The 24,331-nt window shown below is 42.6% G+C and overlaps 1 protein-coding gene across 4 annotated transcripts in view; it reads right to left on the bottom strand.

The window, feature by feature from the left end:
- PPP1R1A (protein phosphatase 1 regulatory inhibitor subunit 1A) overlaps positions 1–24,331 on the bottom strand; it is a 212,021-nt gene that overhangs the window by 86,608 nt on the left and 101,082 nt on the right. Inside the window, exon 1 of one of the 4 annotated variants that reach the window (XM_075850117.1) lies at positions 8,005–8,103. The exons of the other annotated variants lie outside the window; for them this stretch is intronic. Within the exon in view, the coding sequence (XP_075706232.1) occupies positions 8,005–8,052 (48 nt within the window). The 5' untranslated portion in view covers positions 8,053–8,103. Of the gene's footprint in view, positions 1–8,004; positions 8,104–24,331 lie in introns of those variants that run through there. 4 annotated transcript variants of the gene reach the window in all.

Raw genomic sequence — 24,331 nt, forward strand, 5'->3', positions numbered from 1 at the left:
TCACACACACACACACACACACACACACACACACACACACATACTGTGCCACCTGTAGACAGTGCCCCCATAGCCCCCTGTAGATAGTGACCCCACCATAGAGCCTCTGTAGACAGTGCCCTACATAGAAGGCCCTGTAGATAGTGCCCCACCTACAGCCCCCTGTAGATAGTGCCCACATATGGACTCCAGAGCTGCAAGGCAATAGTGCTAACCACTGAGCCACTGTGCTGCCCTACTATTAGCTTTCCCTATAGATAGTGATCCACATATAGCCCACCTCTGTAGATAGTGCCTCACATATAGCTCCCCCTGTATATAGTGTCCCACATATAGCCCACCCCTGTAGTCAGTGCCTTACATATAGCCCCCTGTAGATAGTGCCAAAGAGGTAACGCACCCCTGTATATGGTGTCCCACATATAGCTCACCCCTATAGATAGTGCCCTACAAATAGCTCCCACAATAGATAGTGCTCCACAAATAGCCTACCCCTGTATATAGTGTCCCAAATATAGCCCACCCCTGTAGATAGTGCCCTACATATAACTCCCCTGTATATAGTGCTCCACATCCCCACATATTGATCCCCCTGTAGATAGAGCCGCCCTGTAGATAATGCCACTCATGATCCAGTTCCCGCACTGTCCGGTGGCAATGCAGACCTGCTCTCTTCTGAGCAGGTCTGCTTGAGCTGAACGACGCAAGCAGCGCGATGACATCATCGCGCCGCTAGCGTCGTTGAAAGGCGCTGATTGCCAGGGCAGAATGACTTTCCCCGTTCATTAACGCCTTTCAACAACGGAAGCGGCACAATGACATCATCGCCCAGCTATCGTCGTTGAAAGGCACTGATTGGCAGCGCAAGTCATTTTGTCCCACCAATCAGCGTCATTGTAAGGTGCTGAATAGTCGGGCATGGAATGTGCCCGGCCATTCAGCGCTAATGCATGTATTTGTACCTGTGTGTTATAGACGCAGGTACAATAACTGCAGGAGGGGGTGGCGGCGGATGGTTTCAGTGGCGCCGCCACCCCCTCAGAGAGGCAGCAGCAGCCTATAATATTCATTTGTATCTACGTCCAGAGGACGCAGATACAAGTGAATGTGGCTGTCGCTAGCACCAGGGCCCCCTCCATTGCTAGAGACCCCACCGGGCATGAGAGGGCCCGTGACGCCTGGCCCATAAATGTTAGAGGCCGGGCGGCGCAGGCCTCATAGTGGCATCACTACCGCTGTAGTAGCCATAACTTTAAGTATGCTGTTTCAAGTAAATCATTTGAATAAATCTATGTATATATGTATTTATGTATGCTATGTCCCTATGATCTATTCAGGGAAAATTCTACAAATTTGTCTGTTGCACATTTGTGATTAGAATGTCCAGTACCACCATATCCCGAAGATGCTTTCCTGGATTGACTCGACATGACATGGACAGGCTGTGACCATATGCATATAGTCAACAACAATATTCTGGTAGGCTGCGGCCTTTAAATATGGCTCAACACAAGGCAGGAACGATTGCTGATAACATTCCAAATTCTGTTCCTATCATCAGGATTAGAAAAATGAAGATTGGTCATGTTTTTCCCCATTCTGATGTTTGATCTGAACAGCAACCAAACTTCTTGACAATATCTGCATGCTTTTATGATATAAGTTGCTGCCACGTGATGGCGGATTAAATATATGCATTAAAAAGCAGGTGAATGTTCATAAACATGTACCATTTCCATAACAGCACATACGTCTTTGGTTGCATTCCGCCTTAGCATGTAAAATTGATGTCTCTATTGTTTGTGATAGCTGGTCAATTTTAAGTAACTCACAGGGATATGCCATTAATACCATTAAATATGTGGAAACTGTAACAAAATAATTGCTCACATTTAGTTGAATATTTTTTATGGTTAGGTGAATGTTCTCTGTGCATTAGTGTGCCTCATATTATTACTGATAAAAAATAGCAGAAAGGTCGCTACTGATCTTTAAATAACCCCAGTCGTCAGGCAGCTTCATCCTTATGCCACAGCTATTACAATGGCTGAATGCCCAACTATGTAGCTACACTTATCGGGCAACATTGCTGTAATCATGTGCAGTGCCAACATCCAACATAATCTATGCTCTAAAAGAGACCAATTGCCAGTGTAAGGATATATCATTTTATACTGTTTATTTAATTCTGTTGATACCAATCCAGGCAATACAATTTTTGCACAATAGGAAAATTACGACAAAGACAGAGTTACATAGTTACATAGTTAGTACGGCTGAAAAAAGACACATCCATCAAGTTCAACCAAGGGAAGGGAAAAGGGAAGGAAAAATTTCTACACATAGGAGCTAATATTTTTTTGTTCTAGGAAATTATCTAACCCTTTTTTAAAGCCATCTACTGTCCCTGCTGTGACCAGCTCCTGCGGTAGGCTATTCCATAGATTCACAGTTCTCACTGTAAAGAAGGCTTGTCGCCCCTGAAGCTTGAACCTTTTTTTCTCCAGACGGAGGGAGTGCCCCCTTGTTTTTTGAGGGGGTTTTACAAGGAACAGGATTTCACCATATTTTTTGTATGTGCCATTAATATATTTATATAAGTTAATCATGTCCCCCCTTAGTCGTCTTTTTTCAAGGCTAAATAGGTTTAATTCTTTCAATCTTTCCTCATAACTTAAATTCTCCATGCCCCTAATTAGCTTCGTTGCTCTTCTTTGTATTTTTTCCAACTCCAGGGCATCCTTTCTATGAACTGGAGCCCAGAACTGAACTGCATATTCTAGATGAGGCCTCACTAATGCTTTGTAAAGTGGTAATATTATATCCCTGTCCCGCGAGTCCATGCCTCTTTTAATACACGACAATATCCTGCTGGCCTTTGAAGCAGCTGATTGACACTGCATGCTGTTATTGAGTTTATGATTTACAAGTACACCCAGATCCTTCTCAACAAGTGAATCCGCCAGTGTAGCTCCCCCTAGGACATATGATGCATGCAGGTTGTTGGTACCCAGGTGCATAACTTTACATTTATCTACATTAAACTTCATCTGCCAAGTGGATGCCCAAACACTTAGTTTGTTTAAATCTGCCTGCAATTCATGAACATCTTCCATAGACTGAACTATATTACATAGCTTGGTGTCATCTGCAAAAATAGAAATAGTGCTATTAATCCCATCCTCTATATCATTAATAAATAAGTTGAATAATAGGGGTCCCAGCACTGAACCCTGGGGTACACCACTTATAACTGGGGACCATTCAGAGAAGGAATCATTGACCACAACCCTCTGGATACGGTCCTGGAGCCAATTCTCAATCCAATTACAAACTATATTTTCTAAACCTATAGTCCTTAATTTACCCATTAGGCGTCTATGGGGGACAGTGTCAAATGCCTTTGCAAAGTCCAAGAACACTAAATTCACAGCAGCCCCTCTGTCTAGACTTCTGCTCACCTCTTCATAAAAACAGATTAGGTTAGTTTGACAACTTCTGTCCTTAGTAAAACCGTGCTGGCTGTCACTTATAATGCTATTTATTGTCACATAATCCTGTATATAGTCCCTCAATAGCCCCTCAAACATCTTCCCCACGATGGATGTTAAGCTTACTAGTCTATAATTACCCGGGGAAGACCTAGAGCCCTTTTTGAAAATAGGCACCACATTTGCGCTGCGCCAGTCCCTTGGCACTATACCAGTCACTAGAGATTCTCTGAATATTATGAAAAGGGGGACAGAAATAACTGAACTAAGCTCTTTAAGAATTCTAGGGTGTAACCCATCTGGTCCCGGGGCCTTGTGCACATTAATTTTATTTAATTTAGCTTGGACCATCTCTACATTCATCCAATTCAGTATATCAACTGATATATTAACAGCACTGGCAGCGGCTACATCAGCTGCTCTTTCTTCAGTTGTATATACAGAGCTAAAGAACCCATTTAGTAACTCTGCCTTCTCTTGATCCCCTGTGATCAACTCCCCATTACCATTATCTAGGGGTCCTACATGTTCAGACCTTGGCTTTTTAGCATTTATATGCTTGAAGAATTTTTGGGGATTTGTTTTACTATCCTTGGCCACCTGCCTTTCATTTTGTATTTTTGCTAATTTTATTACATTTTTACAGATTTTATTAAGCTCTTTATATTTTACAAAGGCTACAGCTGTACCCTCAGATTTGTATTTTTTAAATGCCCTTTTTTTGTCATGTATTGCCCCTTTCACAGAAGGTGTAAGCCATGTGGGGTTTAATTTGAGTCGTTTATACTTGTTACCTGTAGGAATAAATTTTGCACTATAATAACTCAAAGTAGATTTGAAAATCTCCCATTTATCATTTGTTCCATTATTTGACATTAGTTCTTCCCAGTCCATATCCTGAATTGCAGCCCTCATCCTGGGGAAATTGGCTTTCTTAAAATTAAATGTTTTTGCCCTCCCAGCCTGCGTTTGTTTTTTACAGTATAGGTAAAATGTAACTATATTGTGATCATTGTTACCGAGGTTTTCACGAACATTGACATTCCCAACAAGATCTGCATTATTAGAAATGACCAGATCCAACAGAGCTTCACCTCTAGTCGGGTCTTCCACAAACTGGCCCATAAAATTTTCCTGCAACAGGTTGAGGAAATGTCTCCCCTTTGCAGTTGAAGCTGAACCATGACACCAATTAATATCCCGGAAATTCAAATCTCCCATTATCACTACAGTACCCGCCTGTGCAGCCCGCTATGTTATGCAACATTCAGACGAGCGTAGCTAACCTTGGACGTGAAAAACTGCAGTTTTTCACATCCGAGGTGCACCCGTGCGGGGCGCGTTATCATGGATCCCTCATAGACTAGAGTCTATGAAGCGATACGTGACATGCAGGAAAATAGGAAATGTCCTATTTTTTCATGGACCCTTCACGCGCTCCCTTGAAACAACGGTCGTGTGAATGGCCCCATTGAAATAGATGAGTCCGCGTGACGGCCGTTGTTTTAACGGCCGTCACACGGACGAGATACACGCTAGAATGAATGAGCCCTTAAGGAGACCAGAAAAGGAAATCCATCACTCAGAATAGCTTTTCTGTTATAGAAATCACATTTTCAAACACCTCGTTGAGTTACTAGAGAGGGATCCCTCATGTGGCACCTCCATCAATTACTCAGGGGAAGAGCGCCTACGAAGAGTATTGCTATTGCCCACCACTTCTGTGCATTACAAGAACAACCAATTGATTTAATGGGCACTGTGTAATAAATAATTACCCCTGTTGAGGCGCTGCAGGAAAATTAAACAGTTTTTTCCAGGTGGCCAATCAGATTGCAGCTGATCGCTAGGGGTCCCAGCATCAGGACACATGTGATCCGCGGACAATCCCTTTAACTCATCTCTGACTCACCTTTACAAATTTCTGTCACTGCAAGCAGAATTCTAAATTCTAGTGTCAGCTATGGCTCCGGCACCTTGTCAGCTGGTGAGATCCTTGTGCAATACGTAAGTAGTAGTAATAAGACCAATAGCTTAGGATAGCACAGCAAACCTTGACAGAGTTATGCAAACAGCGTCAGTCTAACTACAAAGTCAACTATCACACTATAAATGTTTGGAACAGTCCCCACAGGATGGAAATACATCTACACCCGATAAGTGAACTTGCTGGACCAACTTACTATATTTTTTCAGTTTTTTCAACTACTAAAAATGGTGTTATATTTGCGCCACAATATTAACTTTCAAATTTATGTGTAAAGACGCCTATAGGTTTTTTCTTTACAATTTTTATCCTTTATTTTCTTTTTCTGAAACAGTCAGAAGTAATTTGTTGTACTTTTAATATCTATTTCTATTGAGGACAACAGATGCATATCCTTCCTAATTCCTTATGAGATCATCCTAAATTTGACTTTCTGGAATATTCTTGCCACATCTGCCAAATAAAGACAAACCGAACATAATCTCAATCCAATGTCGAGAGTTGCATTCACCAATATAAAACAAGCATTCTGATTTATGATACGACACACAGACGTATTGTTTTTAGAAGATTGGCAGCTACAGTAGGTATTTATAGTACTACACTATACAGTTGTTTAAATCAGGGGTAGGAAACATTAGGTGGATTTCTACTGTTGTAACTTGGAGGCATCATGCAATCTACTCCGTACTGGGTTGTGACAGAACCGGGGGGGGGGGGGGGGGGGAGGAATGGTGATTAAGTTATTAGGGGTGTTGCTAGGGTCTTAAAAGACATGGTCCCTGGATGGATATTACTTTTTGAATTAAATATAGCACTACAGAACATACAGGAGAGTTTAGCAGTGATCAGATTCAGTCACAGACAGAATATACAACAATTACATGCAATGACTCACAGGTGATGTCTTCTCTGAATGGAGACATTTTCTCTTTCCTCACCTTCTACAATCAGCCACGACTGCCATTAACTCCTTTCAGCAACGACTTGTCTCGTCAGAGTTTGCCTCCCAGACATTCTCACTTTTTCATCATCTTCCCAACCATCTGAACACAAACTCCTCACCCTGGTGCACTAACAGTGTCAACCTGCTGCTACCCTAATACTGTGCCTGCTGTGCTGCCCAGTGCCCCCAAATACTTCAATGCAGAGATAGTGACATACAGCTAGTCTGCAATGACAGGGATAGGGAAACAGACAAGTGAGCCCTAATCTACCCGCCACTCAGTCCCTGCCTACTTGCAATGACCCGCCCTAGGCGACGGGGTACAAATGGGCGACGGTCCCTACGCTCAGTAAGTGCACGACAGACAACCAGACAAGGAAACACAGAACAAAGGGAAGCGGGCAGTTGCCCACGGGAACACCGTGAGCAACAAGAGTAGTAAACGAGCCGAGTCAAATAAGGAGAGCACGAGGTGCCAAACGCAGAGCAGGAGAGTAGTGAACAAGCCGAGTCAAACCAGGAGTGTACGAGGTACCAAACGCAGAGCAGAAGAGTAGTCAGTAAGCCAGGGTCAATACGAAGCAGGGACAAGTAGTTCAAGAAGCTGCAGCAGGGCCAGGAAACCAACAGAGAAGAATCACAAGCAAGGAGGAACAGGAAAGGCAGGTATAAATAGACGGAGGGCGGGAGCTAGCTCCGTCTGGCCAGGCTGTGATAGGCTCTCCCACTCTTAAGCCTGCCATCCTGAGTGGTGGAAGATGGAGTCAGTCTCACAGACATAGAAGCAGGTGCAGACTGATTACCTATGGGCGTGGATACAGAAGCTGTGCCTGGCAGATCCTTAACATAGTCCCCCTGAAAATACTAGTACCACACAGATAGTGCCCTCTACTGTATTTAGTGCCACACATCGTGCATTCAAAAAAAAGTGTGCCAAGCTGATATTACCCCTGACAGTAATAATGGCCACAAACGTCTACCCAAAATTTTTTGGGTAAGTAGACAGTAATAGTGCTCAAGCAGTGCTTCCAAAAATAATTGTGTGAAGCAGAGTGCCCCCATGAGAACTAATGCTCCCCAAGCAGGCACCATTTGTAATAGTGCTCCACACAATGGCTCCCTTATTAACAGGGCCCCAGTAGTAATAATGCTCACTCATAGGGCCCCTAATAGTAATAGTGCTCTCCCATACTGCGTCCCTTATTAACAATGCCCCCAATAGCAATAGTGCTCCCTTACAATACCTCTCTTAGTAGCAGTGCCACTTGCAGTGCCCCCAATAGTAATAGTGCTCCTCCACAGTGCATCTATTAGTAATAGTGCTCCTCCACAGTGCCCCCATTAGTAATAGTGCTCCCACCACAGTGTCCCATTAGTAATAATACTCCCCTTATAGTGCCTCCCTTAGTAACAGTTACCCTAAGAGTGCCCCCATTCGTAATAGTACTCCCCCCACAGAGCCAGTTTTAGTAGCCCCCCACAGTGCTCCCATTAGTAAAAGTGCTCATCGCCTCTATTAGCAATAGTGCCCCTCATAGTGTCCTTAATTGAAATAATGCTCCCCCAGAGTGTATTCTTACCTCGCCAACTTTGTTACTGAAAGAGCCAATCACAGTGCTGGAGACCATCCACTTTCTAAAGATCCTGTGCACAGCGGTCAGTACGGCGACACTACGTGCAGAGGGAGCTCCATGGCAACCGGTAAGCCATGGACTCGGTCAGTACTGCAGATTGATTTTTAAAAAAATAATTGTTTATTTATGTCTTCAGAAAGGTTTTTTCACAACATATAATGTTCATAGAAAAAAGCTAAAAACATATTAAACAATAATACAGGAAATAATCCAGGTTAATAAGATAGGAAGTTGTAACAGATAGCAAGCTGTCTTATATATACGCAGCAGAGGTCTTTACATACAATCAACAGCAGTACATAGACATTCGGCAGTATAGATGTTCCTATCCACCGTCTATTCCAACGTACTTCCTAGCTTTGCACGTAAACTCTGTCAAAAAGAACACATAACATATAATCATATCAAGCAATACAATAGAATAAAACAAAAGGATAGAGGGTGGGGGAGGAAGTAAAGAGATATCCTAGTCGTACGTAGGCGAGTAATAGGAACTGAATGTACATATTTGGTGAACTCAAGGTGGTCTAGAGGAGTCATACATATCCCAAGGCGACCACACCATATTGAAGCGATCCACCTGATTATTCATAGAGGCCATCATGGATTCCATTCTTCTAACCTCCCTAATCCTATTGTGAAGATCAACCATCGCAGGAGGGTTAGCCCTTCTCCAATGAGCTGATATAAGACTTTTAACAGCAGTCATAATATCTAAAAGCAACCGAGTCTGCACTTTCTTTAAGCCCTTAGGTGGGACATTAAGCAAAAAAGTTATAGCCTCTAGAGGAAGCGAAGTTCCAAATATGTGATATAGTAAAGTGTTGACCTTCCTCCAAAAGGGGCGAATCAATTTGCAATCCCAAATAATGTGAGGAAGTGTCTCCATATCACTGGCATCTCCAGCATGTGTCTGTAACCAGAGGGTAGACTTGATGTAGGAATGCTAGAGTATGATACCTGTGCATCAGTATCTTATATTGGTTCTCTTTATAGGAGGCACATAGAGATGACATAGCTGCATTGACCAAATCATTTGCCACAGGGACAAAGGGAGCTCCCTATCCAGGTAGGTCTTTCATTTAACCATGTGTCCATGTTTGAGAGGTACATTCGTGTTTGGAGAAGAGAGAATGCCATATATCTCAGTGATCAAGCCCCGAGTGGATGAGTTATGTTTGGAAATGTACTCGAAGGGTGTAGGTTTAGAAAAGCTAATGTCTTTATGAAGAGTACGGGCTAAGTGGACAATTTGGAGATAGCTGAAGTATGATAGATAGATGATATTTAGATTGTAGAATTCGGAATGGTGATATAGTGTGACGTCGGTGGTTGCTGACCACGAACTGTTCCATCCAGTCGTCGCCCTTCTCTCCAGAGATGTCTGCACATACGGCCGTCCTGTTCCTGTTCCACAGTGACCACCAGGGTGCGCTCGCGAGCTCAGTCCAGACTTAAGAAGCAAAAGGGCACGCAGGTGGGAGATTGAGCTGATTGCTCCCAGAGCACCATGGGCTATAAGAAGGGCCCAGCTCCTTCCTCCCATGCCTGAGCGTTGTTGTCATACCCAAAGTTTGTCTATGCAAATGCTCTCTTAGTGTCTTCCAGTTCCCAGTGTTTCCCGTACCTGTATCCCGTGCTATCCTGATCAAGTGCCATGCTGAGCTGTAGTCGTGCTGTGCTGCATACATGCCTGTCCTGCTACACCACGCCTGACGTCTGCCTGCTGCCTAGTCCAAGCCTGCCTTGCTACTGTCTGAGCTACCACAGGTACCCTATACGAACTATAGACTGTTACCTGCGCCCTGTTGGCCAGCTCCCATGCCGCCAAGGCGGTACGGCCCAATGGGTCCACGAACCCAACGTGACAGTACGCTCAGGCCATGGACCCCGCTGGTCGATCCAAGACCAATATGATGTCACAAGAGATGCGGGCGGATATGCTGTACCTCCTGTCTCGACAGGACCAACTCCTCCAGGCCTTGAACATTCTCGCACGTCGGCAGGAGGCACAAGCTGCCGTTCCTCCTACTACACCTCCTGGCAGTGTTGATCCTCAGACTACACCTCCTGGCAGTGTTGATCCCCGTTTTTCTTTGCCTCTTCCTGACCGCTATGATGGAGATGCAGGTACCTGTCATGGATTTTTTAACCAGTGCCGGATCCACTTCAGCCTGTATGCAAGGGAATTTTCGTCTGATGGCGCAAGGGTCGCTTTCATCATCTCTCTCCTCACTGGCAAGTCTCTTGCATGGGCGAATCCTATCTGGGAGAGACAAGGACCAGAGACCTGTGACTTCCAGGGCTTCCTCTGGACTTTTCGCATGTTGTTTGAGGAGCCTGGACAGGTCTCATCTGCAGCGGCTTCCTTGCTAAACCTACGCCAAGGAGACACCTCCGTGGGCGAGTACGCCATCCACTTCCGCACCATGGCGGGAGAAATGTTGTGGAACAATGAGGCCCAGGTGGCTACATTCTGCCAGACCCAGTTATAGCTGTGACCAAGGCACTGAGGCTCCAAGTGGGAGCTCTTCACTCCGAGCTATTGTCGTTCTTTGTCTTGTCAAAGGCCGTTAACCCCATGCTGCTGGGCCTGCCTTGGCTCCGATTACATGCCCCAGTCCTGGACTGAAACACCGGAGAGGTTCTCCAGTGGGGCCCCGAGTGTCACAACCGTTGCCTGGGACAGATTCGTTCGGCTCAGGCTCCTCTGCCTCAGTCATTGGCAGGATTGCCTGGTCAGTATGATGCATTTTCGGACGTCTTCAGCAAGAGGGAGGCAGAGACTCTGTCCATGTCCGCCTATGTTAAAGAGAACTTGGAGCAGGGCTTCATACGGAAATCTTCCTCCCGGCAGGAGCCGGGTTCTTCTTCGTCAAGAAAAAGGATGGTTCTGCTTGTTGTCAGATACGTCCATTACAGTTTATCTGAACTACTTTAATGCAACTTCTATAGCATTTCCTGCATCAGATTACTGTTCAGTGCTTAGTGTGAAGGCTTCATTTCCCAGAATGCATATAACCAGAATTATACAAAGCTCTAGGCAGACATTCAGCCATTAAGGCGTACTGGGAGATGTCAGCTCTGAAGCTTGCAGAATTGTGAATACAGCTCAGAACTATAATACAGGCTGTAATGTAGGATCAGTGTATGATAAGTAAAGCAATATATTTACAACATTATTAACTTTATATGTAGATTATAAAAGAACTGGAAAATGGTGCAAAGCTGGACGTAGGCTTTAAAAGAATAGTTATACAGTACTTGAGTAATACAGAATGAATACATGCTGTTCTGCAAACTGTAATTGTCCTCATCAAGAAACATACTCAACTTTTGCAAATTAACGTTTTAGTGAATGACACCGTTAATGCATGCAAATTAGACTGATATTTGTCTCAATGACCTTAAACATCCTTGTTCAAATTAGTCAGCATTGTCTGTAACAAGAAGAGAAGACAGAAATGACAGCTCTAGAGTAGCATTATACAGATTAATGGTCAATCAGCCTATAAAGCATTGAATATTATGGAGTTGATTGGGCTGATAGGAGCCAAATATTATTGCCGTACAATAAAAAAAATATAGAAAAAAGAGCATTGAGATTATAGTTAGGAATATATATTACATGTCAATGAAAATTTTCTATTGATATCTCTCAGGGTACGTTCACACGGCTTATTTTCAGGCTGATTTTGGAGCAGAAAAGCCTAGTTTTATGCTTCAAAATACACTTGAAATAAGCCTGCCAACAGTTTCCCATTGATTTCAATGGAAAATACACTGTTCTGTTCACATGAAGCTCAGGCTATGTTCACACACTAAAGTAAAAACAGCTGTAAAATACAGAGCTGTTTTCAAGGAAAAACAGCTTCTGAAGCATCAAACGTTTTTTGATGTGTTTGGAGCCGTTTTTGGAGCGGTTTTTCTATTGACACTATGAAAAATGGCTCCAAGAACGGCTCAAGAAGTAACATGCACTTCTTTTTACGGGGCGTTTTTTTTTACCCGCCATTTTTTCAAACGACTGCGTAAAAAACCGCCCCGTCTGAACGACACACAGTTTTTCCCATTGATATCAACGGGCAGATATTTGGAGGCATTCAGCTTCCGTTTTTTCAGGCGCCTGAAAACACAGCTTATGAACATACTCTTATTTTTGCACTGCTGAATTAAAAAAATGCCTCGTAAAAAGAAACCTCGTAAACGTTCACACAGCGTATTTTCTGAAAAAATGTAAGCTGAACGCCTCCAAACATCTGCCCATTGATTTAAATGGGAAAAACTGCGTTTTGTTTAGACGGGGTGTTTTTTTAAGTGGCCGCTTGAAAAATCGTCACGTAAAAAAACGCCCAGTAAAAAGAAGTGCATGTCACTTCTTGAGCCGTTTTTTGGACCTGATTTTCCATTGAGGGTATGTTCACATGGCAAGCAAAAAATGTCTGTAAAATACGTAGCTGTTTTCAAGGGAAAACAACCTCGGATTTTTAGCCGTTTTTTAAGAATCAATCGCTTTTGATGCGTTTTTTACGGCTGTTTTTGGAGCTGTTTTTCTATTGAGACAATTAAAAACTACTCCAAAAACGGATGAAGAACTAACATGCACTTCTTTTTTACGGGGCGTTTTTTACGCGCCGTTTTTAAAAACGACCGCGTAAAAAACTCCCTGTGGGAACGGAATGCCGTTTTTCCCATTGAAATCAATCAGCATATGTTTGTAGGCGTCCAGCCCCCGTATTTTCAGCCATTTTTCGGGGCGTCTGCGGCCCAAAAAACAGCTGCAAATAAGTCGTGTCAACATACCCTAAGGGTATGTTCACACAAAGTGTTTTCAGGTGTTTTTCAGGGGCGTAAACTCCTCTTAAAACTCCTGAAAAAAATGGAAGCTGAATGCCTCCAAACATCTGCCCATTGATTTCAATGGGAAAAATGGCGTTTCGTTCAGGCGGGTTGTTTTACGCGACCGTTTGAAAAAACGGCGCGTAAAAAAAACACCCCGTAAGAAGAAGTGCATGTCACTTCTTGAGCCATTTTTGGAGCCATTTTTCATTGCGTCAATAGAAAAACTGCTCCAAAAACGTCTCCAAAAAACGCATCAAAAAACGTTTGATGCTTTAAAAACGGCTGAAAATAAGAGACTGTTTTTCCTTTGAAAACAGCTCCGTATTTTACAGCTGTTTAGACTTTAGCATTTGAACATACCCTAAGGCCCCATAGACACGAACATATTTTTGCGGCCACAGTTCATTTCAATGGGCCCATGAACACAACCGTGTTTTCCACGGTTTGTGCAATGCCCAGGAGTCTGGACTGCAAAAAGATCGGACATGTCTTATTACGGCCGCATCTTGCGGTCCAGCCTCATTGCACATCTCAGCTACTGCAGACATTCTTTTGGAAAAGCATAAAGGTGTTCATATCAACCAATCACTGTTGGACAGGGATCTCTTCTCACTCTTCAATTAGAGGTTCAGCAGTAGCTGAGGTATGTATTAAAAGGAATATTACACCCTCAGCTACTTTTCAAATTATAAAGAAAATTGGAAATCAACTTTAGAGTTCTGTGACCAATATAAATGTACCTGTCTGTGGCCTTGTGCTGTTATATGGTCACGGAACTCTTTGGTGAATTTGAATATTCATATAATTTACAGTAGAGGATACATTATCCAATATAGATTAATAATCAGGGGCATACCTGAACATCAGAAGCCCTTTCCCCCCTAAGATATATACATATATATATATATATATATATATATATATATATATATATATATATATATATGATCCTGTTCTGACCCTGCATAGGAACTATTACATACCTAACTGGTTACATAAACTAAAATTAAGGCCGTCGGTTGAATGTCCTAGATGTTCTATGTTAGATACAGACATTACACATATAGTATGTGGTGGCGCAGCTCGAAGTTGCAACCGTTCTGGAGAGACCTGATTGAAATAATTGGGGAGATATATAAGTGTGTGATAGACCCCTGGATTAAATCCTGAATCTTGGGGTGTCTGATTAAGGAGATATGTCGTATATAATATATAAATGTATTTTTTTTGCGCATATGACCATAGCTCAAAAGTGGCTGAGTATATCCCCCCTACCCCCGAAGATCCAGGATTAGATATCCTACATAAACAAAGTTAGGGTCTCAGAAAAATGGTGGTACACTAAAATACATAAAGATAATTGGTATAGGGCACAGTGGTCGCCATGGGAGAGAATGAGCATGAAAAAATTTGGTCTAGAGGTTTGATATTCATTAAGAAAATTCAAAATTTAGTGGTACGCAGGAGCAAGAGGTGCTGGAGGATGGAGAGAGAGAGGGATGGGAGAACGTGGGTTTTTATATACAATCAAACTCTGGTCAAGTTTATATATATATAGTAATTTTGTACATGTTTTTACATTTTTACGTATTTGTAAACCTTGACCCGTGAACCGGGTCTGGATTACTGCAATGATGAGGATTAAATGTCAAGTAGCCCAATGGCAGGTGATTGGGTAACACCTCGTTTTAAACCCCTTGTGGAATCTCTTACAACATCCTATGGTTCAGAATGCAGCTGGTGCTTGAAACGCGTGAGCAGATGATTTTAAAACACTTGTGATGTCTTTGTATCAAAGTTAAATGGTTTAAAGAAGTATTTGCTACTGTATCAGGAGTGCTGAATTATTCAGCCTGTGGACTAGTGTTCTGCCATTTGGAAAGAATAATAACGATATATATCTATCTATGATAGATAGATAGATAGATAGATAGATAGATAGATAGATAGATAGATAGATAGATAGATAGATAGACATTGGTATAATGATTTATGCATTGGTAATATGTATAAACTCCAGTCTAAGCTTTCCTTTCCCCACATAATGATTCGTCAGGTCAAATGATAAACATTTAAAGGCTTCAGGAAAAACATCAAATATTTTGTGAGTCACATAACCTATCATTGCAACTAAGAAAAATTCAGCGATGGAAGACAGAAATAAAATAATTATACTTCAACTGAGCTGTACTATAATTAGAAGTTGTTCAGAACTTATAAAGGAATGAAGTTCCTCTTACAAATTGGAAGTTACTTATGTTAAATAATTCAGCGCAGTAATTTCACTTGAATGAAATTATATTCTAGAATTTGTCACATTCGAAAAACCAATTCTTAGCAATTTATCTTCTTTGTATGTCAGGATATATTAAAGTTACTTTGAAGACTAATTACACTAATACATTAAAAAACACTTTTCTTTAAAGAGACAGAATCCTATAATTATGAAATAATGCATTTTGTTTCATTAACACTAGTGACATTTTTTTATGGGAAGCCGTTTGACCAATTAGTAGGTTTATTTAAAAAAAAATTAAGCTTTTGGCCAGGCTTACTAAAACAGGGCTGTTCTGCAGATCCTTGCTGTCGATCAATAGGATGCAGCTGAAGTCTAAGCTGCCATGACAATGGAGCAGTGTGGTACTGAGCCGCTTGGCAGTGAGCATAGGAAATGCTACAACTGCCAACTTCATCACACAGTCACAGTATAATAAAGGAGCATTTATGTGTTCATATGGTAAATACTACTTTACTGTGTGACATTGAATATTGTGCATATTATACATATAGACAATATAGTCATCAATACAGGAAGTCTTTGACAGCCGGGGATAATGAGGCATCTGAACACACAGAGAAGGGATCTAAGGGGTAAATGCAGAGTTGAATTAAGCCTTAAGAATCTACCTGGCAAGCGATTAACAAATATTTAATTTGTCCTTTCATTTTATATTTCAAGGAAAAAAACCGACCTACCGGTATAATCCGTTTTAACATATGGTGGGCCCAGCACAAAGATGTTTTGAGTGACACCACACCCTTTCAGACAAAAGGTTAAATAATGCCCCCATAGTGCCCCCACACAGTATAATTCCCCCATAGAGCCCTCCACACAATATCATGCCCCAATGTGCCTCAACACAGTATCATGCCCCCATAGTGCCTCCCAACACAGTATAATGACCTTATAGTACCCCCACGCAGTACAATACCCCCATAATGCCACCCCACACAGTATCATGCCCCCAAAGTGCTTCCACACATTATTCCTCCATAGTACCCCTCCCCAGTATTATGCCTCATTAGTGCCTCCCCATACAGTATAATGAACCCATAGCACCTCCCCACACAGTATCATGCCCCCATAGTAGCCCCTCACACAGTATAATGCCCCCATAGTGTTTCTCAAACAGTATAATGCCCCGATAGTGCCCCTCACACAGTATCATGCCCATAGTGCTCCCACACAGTTTAATGCCCTCATCGCATCCCCACAAGTCCTAAAAATAAAAATAAATACTCACCTAATCCAGTTTCCACAACGAATGGAGGAGATTCTTTTTCAGGTCAACTCCGGTCTATGCTAATTATGGCTTGGTGCCGACAGGCGCAATGACGCCACTGCATCGCGTCTGTCTGCGCCAAGCCGCTCACGGAAGACATTACAGGGTAAATGGTGGAACAGGGAGTTGACGACTCCCTACTCTGCCATCGTTTTCAACTGGATCCAAGTACTGGGAACACAGATACAGTTGAAAATGATGCCACTACAAGGGGGCCCTGTGCAAATGCACTATTTGCCCTATGGTTAAATGGGTCCTGGCTATGAGAACAAGTGGTGCCTATAGAAAAGAAGCAATGCTGAGTTCATCAATATTTAAGATGAAGTGTTTACACATATTCCTTGATTTTCTAGAAGGCAATAAAATAACCGTTATTACTTAGATATTGTAACTGCATAGGAAATGAAGCTAATAAGTAGACATTTAAATTCAACATGACCTGCCAAACTGTATTTTATGCATCGTATTTTGAAATCATTTGTGAAATAGAGAAAACTATCATAAAAGCTGTGAGTCATTTACTTAACAGAAGTCTGCTGGGTTCACTAAAAGAGGTTGTCCGCTTTGGGCAATCGTTTTTGTTAGAAGGTCCCAAACAGTAAGTTGATCACAGGGTGTCCCACTGCTCAACAATCAGCAGTAATCTGAGGGGGAAGCTGCCAGTAAGTGTTCAATTTCCCTGCAGTGCCACCACAGGGGAAATTAAGCATTAAATAGTTCACAATTAAATTAATGGTCTGTCCATATAATGCCTGGATGTGTTGGGTACTCCAAAGCAAGAGACGATCTTTGTAGCCATAGATAAGAGTCCTGAACAGGAGAGCCCCTCCTATTACAAATGGACAAATATGTGTTGTATTATGACATGCTCTGGATTATTGGACGATCATAAAAAGTATATATAACTGACTGGCAAGGATATAGAACCTTAAGGCCTCATTCACACGGCAGGGTTTCCCGGCCGGGTGCCGGCCGTTCATAAATCGACCGGCACCCGGCTGCATTAGGAATAATAGACCCCTAATGGGGCTATTCACACGACCGATTTTTTGACGGCCGGGAAAACCGCCTGTCAAAAAATAGGACATGCTCTATTTTCGCCCGGGTACCCGGCCGCCCGGCTCCCACAGAAGTCTATGGGGCCGGGTAATACCCGGCCATCACCGGGATGTGTCCCGAGTGACGGCCGGGTTTTCCGGCTCTTGCGCTCTATCTCCTCCTCCTCACAGCGCAGAGTGCATGTGAGGAGGAGGAGTTGATGCCATTCTGACAAATGGCATCGCTGTACACTGTGTTGCAGGGCCGGGGTGTACAGCAGGTGGAGGGAGCGCTGCGCTGGCTCCCTTCTCCTGCTTGTTTCCAAAGCGCCCTGGCCTGGCGACACCTTCGATGGCGCCGCTAGCAGCAGCAGCTGCTGCGGCTGCTACTACTGTAGCGACGCCACTATAGCAGAGCGGGGAGGTATATCCCCGCTCTGCTATGTGCTAGCCGCACTTTAGCTCCTTGAAGGAGCGGAATCCCCGTGTTTTCGGGGATTCCGCTCCTGGACAGAGCGCTTGATGTCTCTGTCCATATCTGGGCAGTGACATCAGAGGAAACTCCTGAAGCGGAATCCCCGAACACATGGGGATTCCCCTTCAGGAGTTGCCGCTGATGTCACTGTCCGGATCTGCCCAGCCCGGCACGGATGCAAAACTTAAAGCAAACCGGCCGGGCAAAATGGCCGATTTTACCGGCCGACACTCGGGCTCGGGAACGACCCGGTCGTGTGAATACCGCCTAAGAAGACAGCCCAAAATAAAATGTTAACACAAAATATCCTACTTTAACTATGTTCTTCAATCAAAGAAATATTCAGATTTGTTATTTATGCCTAGTCCTCTGCTCCTGGTCTTGTGAGATGACACGTTTTTCTAAATTAATTAGCAGTTTCTGAAGTTCCTTTGTGACTCGGCTCTCAAAATATTGAAACACATTAATTATTCAATTACTATAGTCATCTTCCTTAGAAGAAAGAAAATGGAGCATGCATGATAGGCTAAGCTTATTGTAACTAATAACACTTGTTCCTTGTATATCAATATATAAGACTTGTCAGGCAGCTCTTGACTCCTAGCAAGGATTTAGACACAAGTACTGTCAAGGTTTTGCTTAAGGTATATAGACTTTTATTGCACGACCTTGTGTTGTCTCCTATACAGTGTAAGGTCATTCTGCCTGGTGTGATTAGGTTCAATGACAGTCACATTTATCTATAAAAAGAAAATGTGCATAGAAAAATGGCATGACTTACAAGTTTCGTAAAGAAGGGAATAAAGTCTGATCAGTCAAATGTCTCACCAGGTTCCTTCTACATTTGCTGTACCTTGCATTTACCTCTTGGGTTTTTTGCAATTGATTCCACTTGATAAAAAGTACATCTAGGAAATTGAGACCAGCTTGAAGTCAGTACTAATGTAAAGGCAGAAATAGGAAAACAAATCAGCGCCAGATGTCAGCTGGCCTAGGCTATGTACACCTTTGAAATCGTTATTACTATTTTTAAAATTAAATTGTGCATCAATGTGATTGGTGCAACTTCCTAAATACATTTTATTAAAAATTATTTTTGCTTTTTGAGATACAGCTGCTTTGTATCCTGTATACAGCAGCACTGATGGTTTCAGTGTCAGCGGGTCCTGTGTGCAGGTCCAGCGTTAGGGGGGGAAAACTGGGTAATTGTCCAGGGCCCCCATGCTCTAAGTGGGCCCACGCAGCCCGGCCCATAACCTTTATGGGTCAGGCGCCTGGCCCCCTCATGACCGGTGGCATCGCTAGCATCGGTGGGGGGGCCCGGTGCTAACGACTGCCACATTCATTTGTATCTACTCCCTCAGGACACAAATACAATTCAATACTATAGGCTGCAGGCCATGTTAGGCCTGCAGCCGATAAGACGATGGGAAGACTCCCTGCACAGGCCAGCACAGGCCAGCGTGATGATGTCACTGCATCACGCTGGCCTACGCAAGGAGGCTGTGGAGCACTTCATCTTTCTAGGTAAGTAATTTTTTTTCTTTGCGGGGAGCTGTGTATCTAAAAGCGGGGGAGGGGGTATGGTGTGTGGCACTATCTTCTAGAGGGGTGTGTTTACCTAAAATGGGAGGAATTGCTGTGTGGCACTATCTACAAGGGGGGGCTGTGTATCTAAAATGGGGGGATTTCTGTATGGCACTATCTACAAGGGGGTTGTGTGGCGCTATCTACTAGGGGGAGCTCTGTGGCACTACTAGGGGGGCTGTGTAGCACTATCTACTAGGGAGCTCTGTGGCACTATCTAATAGGGCGGCTGTATGGCACTATCTACAAAGGGGGGCTGTGTGGCACTATCTACAAGAGGAGGGCTGTGTGTGTGGCGCTATCTTAATGGGGGGCTGTGTGTGTGGCGCTATCTTTAAGGGGCACTGTGGGTGGCGCTATCTACAGGGGTCTGTGTGTGGTGCTATCTACACGGGGCTATGTGTGGGGCTATCTACAGAGGGCTGTGTGTGTGGTGCTATCTACAGAGGGCTGTGTGTTGCGCTATCTACAGGGGGCTGTGTTTTGCACTATCTACAGGGAGCTGTGTGTTGCGCTATCTACAGGCGGCTGTGTGTGGTGCTATCTACAGGGGGCTAATCAGAGAAAACATCACCTGTGAGTCACTTGATATAAATGTGCTGTAATCACTTATATGGTCTGCAGAGCTCCTGTGTAGAACTGGCATCCCCCACTACATGGTCACTATATGGTGGTAATATTGGTCTTTGTATAGTGGTTTTTATTCAACAACAGTATGGGGGTATTATTAAGTCACTATGGGGTTATGGTGTGGCGGTATTATGTGGACCTTGTATTGTGTTATTATTGGTAATATTGGTCTTATAATAGAAAGTTGTGTTCAATAACAGTATGCAGGTAAGGCTTCGTTCACATCTGCGTTGGGCTTCCGCTTATGGGTACCGTCAGGGGAATCCACGAACGAAAACCATAGCTACTGTTTGCATTACCAATTATTTCAATGGTAATGCATCCGTTGCAAATGGTTTTCGTTTGTCTCCATTCCGTAAGGTCTCCATGTTTTTTTGGCAGAATCAATAGCGTAGTCGACTGCACTATTGATTCCGCCCAAAAAACTGAACCCTTACGGAACGGAGACAAACGGAAACCGTTTGCAACGGAAGCATTACCATTGAAATCAATGGTATGCAAACAGAAGCTTTTCCGTTCATGGGTTCCACTGATGGAAAGGTCTATAAACAAAGGCCAGACACAGATGTGAACTCAGCCTAATATTTAATCTTGTATAGTGGTATGATTTAATAACTGTATACGTATAATTTTTTTGTGTGAGAGGGGGGACATATGCTTTGGTGCTTTCAACACTCCTGGGCGCACTAGGAATCACCGATGCTGTTCTCTGCACACCGCCTTCTGAATTGACTGCATTATTGATACAGTAATTCAGCACTTAGGGCCCCACTTTGAACATTGCCCAGGGCCACACTTTGTCTAAAACCGGCCCTGCCTGCGTGTTCCACCTGTAATTGATCACATATAAGTTATGAACTTAGATGTGATCAATAGCAGCTCAATCCTGGATGTCCGAGACATGCAGGACCCGCTGACACTGAACCCGTCAGTGCTGCTGACCTGATGGATTAAGGTCTCAGCGCAAGATACAGCTGTTCTGTATACAGTATACAAAGCAGCTGTATCTCAAAAAGTTAAAATAATTTTTAATAAAATGTATTTAGGAAGCTGCACCCAATCACACTAATGGACAATTATTTATTTATATATATATATATATATATATATATATATATATATATATATATATATATATATATATATATATATATATATATATATATATATATACGTATTTAAAAAAAAAAAATTACAAAGGTGTACATGTCCTTTAAAACATTATTCATTATACTTAAAAAAAACATAAAAGTAAGAATTGAGAACTTTGTAAAACTTTACTATTCAAAATCTGACTTTATGTTTATGTATAATACTTTATCAGGCCCCATGCACACGACCGTGCCCGTAATCATGGTCTGTAATTACGGGCACGACCGGCCACGGACCGCCACCCACATTTGCGGACCGTGCTCCCATATAATCTATGGTTGTGTGCATGGGGCCTAAGATGCCATTTTTTTCTTAGTATTGTATCTATGCATACATATATATGCAGCTTACAATGTGTTTTTTAGTCCTTTTGTAGGTCTTCACCAATAAAGTAAATGTAGAAAACTAAAAAGGCAGCCAAAAGACCCCACCTAATACATGCTGCACTTTCAAAAGACTACAGCATGCACTAAAACTGACATAAAGCTGAACTAGAAAACACAACAACGTATAAATGTGAATCTCATTTGTTTACATCGAAAAAGTCCAATGCAACTGTGGTGTTGAAAACAAGCTCAGGTGTCATGCACACATGTGCTGCTATTTGGTGCCTACATACAGCACCAGATTATGGAGATTTTCCCCCTTAGTTCTGTAAGGGTATGTTCACACGCAAACTCAAAAACGTCTGAAAATATGGAGCTGTTTTCAAGGGAAGCTGTTTTTACGGCCATTTTTGGAGCTGTTTTTCTATAGAGTCTACGAAAAACTGCTCCAAAAACGTCTCAAGAAGTGACCTGCACTTCTTCTTCGGGGCCGTTTTTTTACACGGCCGTTTTTTAAAACGGCCGCATAAAAAAAACGGCCCGTCGGGACAGAACGCCGTTTTTCCCATTGAAATCAATGGGCAGATGTTTGGAGGCGTTCTGCTTCCGATTTTTTGGTCATTTTTTGGGCGATTATGGGCGTTTACGGCCGTGTGAACATACCCCTACAATTCTACTAGGGAAGAATAGCTCCGTATGAAATTGGAAGCTAACACAGACCCTAAACATCTCTACGGGTGTCATAATATGGCTCTGCAGAACTAAAAGTTATGTACATGAGCGCTTATATAAAGCGAATTTGTGCAATGCTCTACAATGCAATCACCTCCTGTCTCAGCAGATGTTCAGGCTGCTGCTCTGTTCCTCTTTCATGCTTTATACCGCAGCTCTGCTTCTTCAGACTGGTTAGTATGAATAAACACATGGTCACTGTTCTACCATCGGGAAATCAGAGTATGAGAATATGATTTTCAGTATAGCACAGATAGAATGATTAAAAGATAATTATCTTGTTTATCACACAAGGTGCGTAGTGAAATGTTTACTCATGCGTCTTTTAGGGAGAGGTAATATGATGGCTGCAATAAAATGCCCCTTGAAAAAACACTATTTTCCCTACATGTTTTCAGAAAACATTTTTTCTTCAGAAAAAAATATTAAAAAAATTATTCCTGAAGTATCCCATAGGCCCTGTTCACATATGCTTGCGGCATTCCGTTGCTTTGCTCCGTCAGAGGAGCAGAACAACGAAAATGTGCAGGTCCCGTTGAACAACAAAAAAAAAAAGAGACATTAATTGGTTCCGTCAGTTTTCTGTCCGGGTGTCTGTGGTTTTACTAGAAACAATAGTGCATAAAGATATGCTAAAATTGTGTTAGTTTGGTATATTTTTATATGGAATATGTCATGAATACCCTGATTTCAACGTAAAGTAGGACTTTAGGCGTTGTGAGGAAGGAGACACAACATACACATGCCTGGCGAGGGCCCAATTAACATTTTATGAGACAATTTTCGGAAAGTGCTTAGGCTTTGTTCACATCTGCGTTGGGGTTCCGTTCATGGGTTCTGTCAGACCTTTCTGTCAAGGGAACCCATGAACGGAGATCAAACGGAAAACATAGCTTTCCGTTTACATTACCATTGATTTCAATGGTAATGCTTTAGTTGCTAATTTTTTCCGTTATCCGTAAAGTTTCAGTTTTTTCAGCAGAATCAATAGCGTAGTCGAATCGATTTCGTTTATGGGTTCCCCTGACTGAAAGGTCTGACGAAACCCATGAACTGAACCCCAACGCTGATGTGAACGAAGCCTTAGTGAGTGAATTATATATTATATATTTAATTTAACAAATTTACTGTGCTGATGGGTCTAGAAATAACTTGTTTTTTAATCACTTCCCTGTTAAAAATGCCCATTCCTCAAGAAAGCACTAGACAAAGTGGTGCTCCGGGCATCAAAGATTCTAAGGGCTCATTCAGATGAGCGTGTATCACGTCCATGTGACGCCGTTAAAATAACGGCCGTCACATCGACTTATGTATTTCGATGGGGCCGGTCACACGACCGTTGTTTCAATGGAGCGTGTGAAGGGTCCGTGAAAAAATAAGACATGTCAAACATACCTCCATAGACTCTAGTCAATAACGCGTCCTGCAAGGGTGCAGCGCAGGTGCATCTCGGACGTGAAAAACTGCAGTTTTTCACGTCCGAGGTTGGCTATCTATCTATCTATCTATCTATCCATTCTTCTGATTGGCTAGTGGTCGTGCAGTCTCAAACGTCTACCCAGCTGCTGAATATTAGAAATCTATGTAATTGTATAATTTTTCTTGCCTAATCTATGTATGTTATATATTGCTTTTAAACTTTGTTCACGAACTCACAGCATGTATCGATGTATTTCATTTGGATACTCTTTCTAATACTTTTTCACGTTATATCGAGCTGTTTTTGCTAGCCACATTATGTTAATGAGTTTGATTATGTAAATTGGATACACACTATATATATCACTGAATGTGCATGTATCACTATGCTTGAAAAAGGTCCCAAGGTGGGACGGAAACGTTGCATTGTACCTGCCATGTTGGCATAATAAACCACTTGTCTTCATTTTTGAACATCGGAGTGCTGCTGGATTTACTTTTGGTCTATCA

This window comes from Rhinoderma darwinii, chromosome 2 (genome assembly GCF_050947455.1).
Source record: "Rhinoderma darwinii isolate aRhiDar2 chromosome 2, aRhiDar2.hap1, whole genome shotgun sequence".
Taxonomy (NCBI): domain Eukaryota; kingdom Metazoa; phylum Chordata; class Amphibia; order Anura; family Rhinodermatidae; genus Rhinoderma; species Rhinoderma darwinii.